Source organism: Pan paniscus, chromosome 20, assembly GCF_029289425.2.
Source record: "Pan paniscus chromosome 20, NHGRI_mPanPan1-v2.0_pri, whole genome shotgun sequence".
Lineage (NCBI taxonomy): Eukaryota > Metazoa > Chordata > Mammalia > Primates > Hominidae > Pan > Pan paniscus.
Window position 1 is genome coordinate 56,834,027 of NC_073269.2, and position 9,676 is coordinate 56,843,702.

The window sequence follows — 9,676 nt, forward strand, 5'->3', positions numbered from 1 at the left end:
CCTCCCGAGTAGCTGGGATTACAGCCACGTGCCACCACACCCAGCTAATTTTTGTATTTTTAGTAGAGACGGGGTTTTGCCATGTTGGCCAGGCTGGTCTCGATCTCCTGACCTCAGGTGATCCACCCGCCTCAGCCTTCCAAAGTGCTGGGATTACAGGCGTGAGCCACCATGCCGGGCCCCCTCCTGTAATCTTGCTGCTGGTATCCAGCTGCCTTAGTGAAGTTTCCCCGGGATGCCTTACAGGCATTTCAAAAGCGAAGTGACCAACCCCGAGCTCCTGGTCTTACCCCAAACCTGCTCTCCTGTCTCCCCTATCCCAGTGCGCAGCAACTCCAGCTTCCATCGGTTCAAAAGTCCTGCAGTCACCCCGACACTGCTCTCCCTCTCACCTCACACATCCAGCCCAGCAGCAAATCTAGCCAGCTCCACCTTGACCCTGGAATCTGCTTCCCACCCCCTCCTCTGACATCACCCTGGTCCCCATCCCCATCACTGCCCACCTGGGTTACTGCAGCAGCTTCCTCCCGGCCTCCTGCTTCCATCCCACCCCCTCAGTCTAGTCTCAACCTTAAAGTCACAGTGATTGTTAAAACCTAAGTCAGATATTGTTCCTTCTCTGCTCAACAGTCTCTTGTAACTCCCATCTCACTCACAGGAAAGGCCAGGAGAGTCTGCACTATGACTCACAGGGTCCTGCTCCATCTGCCCGCTTCCCTCTCTGCCTTCACCTCTTACCTCTCTTCCCATTGCCCACGTGGCTCCAGCCACACCGGCCTCCCTGCTGTTCCTTGAGCATTCCAGGCACCGTCCTGCCTCAGGACTTTGCACAAGCTGCTGGTTCTGCCTGAAGGGCTCTTCCTCCAGATACGTATGTGCCTCACTACTTTGTTATCTCCTCCAAATCTTTGCTCAAATGTTATATTCTTTTTTTTTTGACATGGAGTCTCACCCTGTTGCCTAGGCTCGAGTGCAATGGTGTGATCTCGGCTCACTGCAACCTCTGCCTCCCGGGTTAAAGTGATTCTCCTGCCCCAGCCCTCTGAGTAGCTGGGATACAGGTGGGAGCCTCCACGCCCAGCTAATTCTTTGTATCTTTAGTAGAGATGGGGTTTCACCACGTTGGCCAGGCTGGTCTCGAACTCCTGACCTCGTGATCCGCACCCCTCAGCCTCCCAAAGTGCTGGGATTACAGGCGTGAGCCACCGAGCATGGAGAAATGTTACATTCTTATCGGGGTCTTCCCTGACCACCCTGTTTAATGTACCAGTGGCCCCTTTCTGTCTCATCCTTCACATTCCCAGTTGTCCTTATCTTGATTTTTTTTTTTTTTTTTTTTTGGTGACAGAGACTAACTCTGTCACCCAGGCTGGAGTGCAGTGGCCTGATTTCGGCTCACCACAACCTCCAACTTCCAGGATTCAAGCGATTCTCCTGCCTCAGCCTCCCAAATGCCTGCGATCACAGGTGTGTGCCACCGCACCTGGCTAATTTTTATTTTTATTAGTGACGGGGTTTTGCCTTGTTGGCCAGGCTGGTCTTGAACTCCTGACTTCAAGTGATCTGCTCACCTCGGCCTCCCAGTGTGCTAGGATTACGGATGTGAACCACTGCGCTTGGCCTTACCTTGATCTTTTTCTAAAGAAAACATTTCATGATCTTCATTTCTTCCTGTGAATATGTGTCACCATGTGATATTAACTCCTTTCAGCGTAGAGGACTTACTTCCTTAAGCAATTCCTGTGGTCTGTAGGCCATATATTATTTCAGATCTGGCTTATCTGAAAATGCCCTTATTTCACTTTCATTTTTGAAAGATATTTTCACAGAATATAAAATTCTGGATTGACAGACTTTTCTACTGCCAATTTTTTCAAATAGTGGAGTAATTTTTAATCTTTTGTCCAGATTTTAATTTTTTTTTTTTGTCTGTGGCACCATTTGTCTGACAAAGTTACTCTGACATTACCCAAAGTTAAAAGAACCTCCATCTCATTATTTTTACTTTATTTTTATTGAGACAGGGTCTCGCTTTGTCACCCAGGCTGAAGTGAAATGGCGTGACCATGGCTCATTGCAGCTCAAGTGACCCTCATGTCTCAGTCTCCCAATTTGCTGGGACTACAGGCACGTGCCACCATACCTGACTAATTTTTTTTTTTTTTTTTTTTTGAGACAGAGTCTTGCTCTGTTGCCCGGGCTGGAATGAAGTGGCACGATCTTGGCTCACTGCAGCCCCTGCCTCCCAGGTTCAAGGGACTCTCCTGCCTCAGCCTTCAGAGTAGCTGGGATTACAGGCGCGCACCACCAAGCCTGGCTAATTTTTGTATTTTTAGTAGAGACAGGCTTTTGCCATGTTGGCCAGGCTGGTCTTGAACTCCTGAACTTAAGTGATCCACCAGCCTCAGCCTCCCAAAGTGCTGGGATTACAGGACTGAGCCACTACGCCCATCTCATGGCTAATTTTTAAATTTTATTTTATTTTAACTTTTTTGAGACGGAGTTTCGCTCTCGTTACCCAGGCTGGGGTGCAGTGGCACGATCTTGGTTCACTGCAACCTCCGCCTCCCAAGTTTAAGTGATTCTTCAGCCTCATGAGTAGCTGGGATTACAGGTGGCTGCCACCACACCCAGCTAATGTTTTTTGTATTTTTAGTAGAGACGGGGTTTCGCCATGCTGGGCAGGCTGATCTCGAACTCCTGACCTCAGGTGATCCGCCTACCTCAGCCTCCCAAAGTGCTGGGATTACAGGCGTGAGCCACTGTGCCCAGCCACAAAAACTTGTAATTATTTATTTTTTGTAGAGACGGTCTCACTATGTTGCCCACCTTGGTTTGGAACTCCTGGCTTCAAGCAATCCTTCTGCCTCAGCCTCCCAAAGTGTTGTGATTACAAGCATGAGCCACCACACCTGGCGCCTCCATTTCATTTATTATTTTTCCATAACACTTGTAGTCTTCTAAAGCAGTATATCATGAAGTAAATTTATTATATGTATTACACCTGACATCTCTCACTGGGATGTAAGTTCCATGAGGGCTTGTTTTGTTACACGAGTTATGTCCAGTACTTAGAACAATATTATAGTGTCCAGTGAGCCGAGATCGTGCCATTGCACTCCAGCCTGGGTGACATAAGGAGACTCTGTCTCAAAAAAAAAAAAAAAAAAAAAAAAAAAGAACAATATTATTGTGTCATAAAAAGCATTCAGGCTGGGCTCAATGGCTCACACTTGTAATCCCAGCACTTTGGGAGGCTGAGGTGGGAGGATCACTTGAATCCAGGAGTTCAAGACCAGCCTGGGCAACACAGCAAAACCCCATCTCTACAAAAAAGAATTTAAGGCCTGGCAGAGTGGCTCACACCTATAATCCCAGCACTTTGGGAGGCTGGTGGACGGGTCACGAGGTCAGGAGTTCAAGACCAGCCTGGCCAACATGGTAAAACCCCGTCTCTACTAAAAACACAAAAATTAGCCAGGTGTGGTGGCATATGCCTGTAGTTTCAGCTACTTGGGAGGCTGAGGCAGGAAAATTGCTTGAACCTGGTAGGTGGAGGTTGCAGTGAGCCGAGATCATACCATTGCACTACAGCCTGGGTGACAGAGAGAGCAAGATTCTGTGTCAAAAAAAAAAAAAAAAAAAAAAAAGGTAAAAAAATTAGCCAGGCATGGTGGTAAGTGCCTGTAGTCCCAGCTACTCCAGGAGGCTGAGGGGAGAGGATCTCTTGAGCCTAGGAGGTGGACGCTGCAGTGATCTGTGATTGTACCTTTGCACTCCAGCCTGGGTGACAGAGCATGACGCTGTCTCTAAAAGAATAATAATAATAAGCATTCCATAAAAATTATGGAATGGAGAAATCATGAATGGGGTCTCGGAGGGGACCAGAGGCTGCAGTGACAGGCAACCTGGGGTCCTGACACGTGATTGCTCTTGTTCCAGGAAGATGAACTCTTCCGGATGCCTGTCTGAGGAGGTGGGGTCCCTCCGCCCACTGACTGTGGTTGTCCTGTCTGCGTCCATTGTCGTCGGAGTGCTGGGCAATGGGCTGGTGCTGTGGATGACTGTCTTCCGTATGGCACGCACGGTCTCCACCGTCTGCTTCTTCCACCTGGCCCTTGCCGATTTCATGCTCTCACTGTCTCTGCCCATTGCCATGTACTATATTGTCTCCAGGCAGTGGCTCCTCGGAGAGTGGGCCTGCAAACTCTACATCACCTTTGTGTTCCTCAGCTACTTTGCCAGTAACTGCCTCCTGGTGCTCATCTCTGTGGACCGTTGCATCTCTGTCCTCTACCCCGTCTGGGCCCTGAACCACCGCACTGTGCAGCGGGCGAGCTGGCTGGCCTTTGGGGTGTGGCTCCTGGCCGCCGCCTTGTGCTCTGCGCACCTGAAATTCCGGACAACCAGAAAATGGAATGGCTGTACGCACTGCTACTTGGCGTTCAACTCTGACAATGAGACTGCCCAGATTCGGATTGAAGGGGTCGTGGAGGGACACATTATAGGGACCATTGGCCACTTCCTGCTGGGCTTCCTGGGGCCCTTAGCAATCATAGGCACCTGCGCCCACCTCATCCGGGCCAAGCTCTTGCGGGAGGGCTGGGTCCACGCCAACCGGCCCAAGAGGCTGCTGCTGGTGCTGGTGAGCGCTTTCTTTATCTTCTGGTCCCCGTTTAACGTGGTGCTGTTGGTCCATCTGTGGCGACGGGTGATGCTCAAGGAAATCTACCACCCCCGGATGCTGCTCATCCTCCAGGCTAGCTTTGCCTTGGGCTGTGTCAACAGCAGCCTCAACCCCTTCCTGTACGTCTTCGTTGGCAGAGATTTCCAAGAAAAGTTTTTCCAGTCTTTGACTTCTGCCCTGGCCAGGGCGTTTGGAGAGGAGGAGTTTCTGTCATCCTGTCCCCGTGGCAACGGCCCCCGGGAATGAAGGAAGACTTCAGCTGGAAGCTGGAAGCCGTCCTTCTTAGTTTGCTTGTGGCCTCTTACCTTGACTGGCTTCTAAAACCCTGCCAAATCCTGCCTCTTCTTTCAGGAAGTCTTCCAGCAACCCCTCATCTAAAGCTCTGTGGTAGAGACAGCTACTTATTCCCCAGTGTCCATTCTTCCCCCCACCCTTTTTTTTTTTTTTTGAGATAGAGTCTTGCTCTGTCACCAGGCTGGACTGCAGTGGCGCGATCTTGGCTCACTGCAACCTCTGACTTTCTGGTTCAAGCAATTCTGCCTCAGCCTCCCGAGTAGCTGGGATTACAGGCACGTGCCACCACGCCCAGATAATTTTTGTATATTTTTTAGTAGAGACGGGGTTTAACCACGTTGGCCAGGATGGTCTCAATCTCCTGACCTTGTGATCCGCCTGCCTCGGCCTCCCAAAGGGCTAGGATTACAGGCGTCAGCCACTGCACCTGGCCCATTCTTTCCCTCTCTTTTTCTTTTTAAAAAAAAATTTTTAAAGACAGGGTCTGATTTTGTCACCCAGGCTGGAGCGCAGTGGCAAAATCTCGGCTCACTGCAGCCTTGACCTTCAGGGCTCAAGTCATTCTCCTGCCTCAGCACTCCCCACGCCCCACCCCCCACCTCCCCTCACCCCGCCTAGTACCTGGGACTATAGGCATGTGCTACCTGGGTAATTTGTAGACACGGGGTTTCATCATGTTGCCCAGAGTGGTCTCAAACTCCTGAGTTCAAGTGATCCTCCAGCCTCGACTCCCAAAACTACTGGGATTACAGGTGTGAGCCACAGCACCTGGCCTCCCCTTTTTTGGTAGTAAAACTCCTGTGTTCTAATGAGGCACGGTGCTTAACTAGAAAAAAGGAAAGACTACATTTCCCAGTATCCTTTGCATGTAGGTACAACCATGTGACTGCTTTCTGACCAATAGGATGTAAGAGGCAGCAATCAATGTAACTTCCTTGAAGTGCCCCTTAAATGGAAGGGGTCTGCCCTCCATTTCCCCATTTCCCCCTTTCTATTGTCCGGAATGCAGATGTATCAGTTAGCTCTTGCTGTGTAACAAAAACCCTCCATGTTTAGAGGCTTAAAAATATAAGTTTTTTTTTTTTTTTCTGATAGGGTCTTGCTCTGTTGCTCAGGCTGGAGTGCAGTGGTGTGATCACAACTCACTGCCACCTCAATCTCCCAGGCTCAAGTGGTCCTCTCACCTCAGCCTCCTGAGTAGCTGGCATGTGCCACCATGCCAGGCTAATTTTGTATTTTCAGTAGAGATGGGGTTTCTCCATGTTGGCCAGGCCGGTCTCAAAATCCTGACCTTGAGTGATCTGCCTGCTTCAGCCTCCCAAAGTGCTGGAATTACAGGCATGAGCCACCACACCTGGGCAGAACTACTTCTTTGAATCATGAGCAAATGGTGTGACAGCTTCTGGATTGCATGACTTTTTTCTTTTGCCTCGACCTAGAGCCAAGGGAATGGCCTGTTGTGACCAGGGACCACTGGGACTTCAATCCCCAGAAAGGACTATTCTTTACATGCATCAGTTTGGTTTTGGGGTGTTTTAAGTATCAGGAAACCTGACTCCAACTGGCTTCAACAATAAGGAAATTTATCAAGTCACTTCACACAAGTTCCAGAGGTTGGCAGCATAATTAATAGTTAAGGGGTAGATTCAGCTGTTGCAGGAGAGACACAAAATAACAGTGGCTTCAATGAGCTGGGATTTGAAACCTCCCCTTTCACAACCTGGGTGTAAGCATCTCAGGGCTGGCCTAGGGACTCCCGGGGGACACGGTAGCTTTGCATCAGGGCTGCTGTGGCAGATTACACAAATGGCCCCCGTTCTGCACACCTTCCTGCATGCGTGCTCCTTAGCAATGTCACTCTTCAGATTTTCCCATCAAGGGGTGGAGTCCTTTCCTCACACCTCGAATCTAAGCCAGGCTCGTGACTTGCTTTTTGACCAGTAGCTTGAGTGCTAGTCACCTTGTGCAGAGTTCTGAGCCTCCCCCTCATACTTTCCTTACTCTTGGAACCCTCCCCAACCATCACACGAAAAAGCCAGCCTGCAGGATGATAAGAGCTATGTCTCTAGTAAACATACAAAAATTAGCCAGGCGTGGTGGCAGACACCTGTAATCCCAGCTACTCGGGACACTGAGGCAGGAGAATCGCTTGAACCTGGGAGACAGAAGTTGCAGTGAGGCAAGATCTCATCACTGCACTCCAGGCTGTGTGACTGAGACTCTGTCTCAAAAAAAAAAAAAAAAAAAAAAGAAAGAAAGAAAAAGAAAATAAAAGAAATGTAAAAGAAAAAAAAAAAAAGCAGCAGCTCTGACTTGCCCTGAGAACTCCACCTCTCAGAGCCTCGGTTGCCCCAAGTCTATAAAATAGAAGCAAGTGTTTCCATCTTCTGGATGAGGAGAAGATTAAATGACACAGTGACTGAGTGCCAGGAAACACAGACGCACCTTAAAAAAATTAACTCCTGTGGGAGGCTGAGCGAGGAGGATTGCTGGAGCCCAGGAATTCGAGACCAGCCTGGGCAACATGATGATACCCCATCTGTACAATAGATTGGCATGGTGACGCATGCCTGTAGTACTGGCTACGTGGGAGTCTGAGATAGGAGGATCACTTAAGCCTGGGCTGTGGAGGTTGCAATGAGCTGAGATCGTGCTACTGCACTCCAGCCTGGGTGACACAGTGAGTCTCTCTCTCTCTCTAACTCTCTCTCTCTCTCTCTCACACACACACACACACAGAGAGAGAGAGAGAGAGAGAGAGACCTACCTATTCTGTTAACTAGTGGATCTGATTAAAAATAAATAAACTGGGAAAAGTATTATTTAAAAAAAAAACTTGAAAGTGATGAGAAATAGTCCTCCCTTTCATTCCAAATCCTCCATTGTTACTTTTTCTCACGAGAAAACTGTTACCAGTTTTTTGTGTATCCAACCCAAGCATAAGCACTTTCTTTCTTTCTTTTGTTTTTTTTTTTTTGAGACAGAGTCTTTCTCTGTTGCCTACGCTGGAGTGCAGCAGTGAGATCTCGGCTCACCGCAGCCTCCGCCTCCCGGGGTCCAAGTGATTCTCCTGCCTCAGCTTCCCGAGTAGCTGGGATTACAGACACCCACCATCATGTCCGGCTAATTTTTGTATTTTTGTAGAGACGGGGTTTCACCATGTTGACCAGGCTGGTCTTGAACTCCTGACCTCAGGTGGTCTGCCCGCCTTGGCTTCCCAAAGTGCCTGGGATTATAGGTGTGAGCCACCGCTCCCAGTGCATAAGCACTTTCAACACAAATAGAGCATGCCGTAGCTATGATTCTACATCGTGACTATTTTCCAAAGAGTATACCTTTGGGATGGCAATACATAAGATATCTAGCACATGACTTTTCAGTGGTGGTGGCTAAGTATTCCCTTATATGTATATACTGTGCATGGAAGTAGTGTTCCCTAATCCCCTGCTGATGAGTGGCTTTGAATTTGATGCAATGATATTTTTGAAACTTTGAAAATTATTCAATAAAACACACATTCTGAACAATACAAAAAGAAAATAGAACGGGGGGAATTTGTTTGTTTTATCACTAAGTGAACAACCAGGCAACCCAGCCATAAAACAACGTGGCCACCCCAGGGCTCCCCTCCCACCTCCTCGCCCTCTCAGTCAGTCCTCCATCTCCTTTAAAGATAACTTTTGTTTTGTTTTGTTTTGTTTTGTTTTGAGATGGAGTCTCCCTCTGTCATTCAGGCAGGAGTGTAGTGGTGCGATCTCAGCTCACTGCAACCTCCGCCTCCCGGGTTCAAGTGATTCTCCTGCCTCAGCCTCCCGAGTAGCTGGGATTACAGGCAGGTGCCACCTCATCTGGCTAATTTTTTTTTTTTTTTGTATTTTTAGTAGAGATGGGGTTTCTCGATGCTGGCCAGGCTGGTCTCGAACTCTTGGCCTCAGGTGATCCACCCGCCTCGGTCTCCCAAAGTGCTGGGATTACAGGCGTGAGTCTCCCCACCCTGGCCAATATATTTCAATTAAATATATCAGTGCTGATATTTGTCCATCCTCACATTTGGTCGGTCTCTCTCTCCATCTGTCCATGCACTGTACTACATCCAGTATGATGAGCAGACCAAGACGGGGACATGAGGTCTGGGAAACCCAGGGAGGGAGCCCTCAGCATACCCACTGTGCTGCAAGGGGCACAATGCTCAGAGGTACCTCCCAAAAATGTTGAACTGTGTTAAAGTCGGCGCAGGTAGGACGTCACGATATTTTACCTATTAATTCTTTAGCCTGTATCTTCTAAGAAGAGCATTTTCCCTGTAAAATTATAATATTATTATCTCCCTCAAGAACTTTACCATTGGTATTATCTAATAAACAGGCCATATTCAAATTTCCTAACTGTTCCAATAATAAACTTTAGAGCAATTTTTTTTTGAGTCAGGTTCTTGCTTTGTTGACCAGGCGGGAGTAGAGTGGCATGGTCATAGCTCCCTGCAGCCTCGAGCAATCCTCCTGCCTCAGCCTCCCAAGTAGCTGGGACGACAGGCATGTGCCATCATGCCCTCATTCAATTTTTTTTGTAGAGAGAGAATCTTGCTATGTTGCCCAGGCTGGTCTTGAATTCCTGGCCTCAAGCAATCTTTCTGCTTCAGCCTCCCGAAGTGTTGAGATTACACATGTGAGCCGCTGCCCTTGGCATGGAGCATTT

At 48.6% G+C, this 9,676-nt stretch overlaps 1 protein-coding gene across 1 annotated transcript; it reads left to right on the forward strand.

Annotated features, from left to right (window-relative positions):
- The first annotated feature begins 807 nt into the window (after positions 1-807).
- On the forward strand, positions 808-5,629 carry LOC100993566 (probable G-protein coupled receptor 32). Its single transcript, XM_055103381.2, has one exon. It carries the CDS (start codon positions 3,863-3,865, stop codon positions 4,931-4,933), a length of 1,071 nt encoding a protein of 356 aa, XP_054959356.1. The 5' UTR covers positions 808-3,862; the 3' UTR covers positions 4,934-5,629.
- Positions 5,630-9,676: the final 4,047 nt, after the last annotated feature.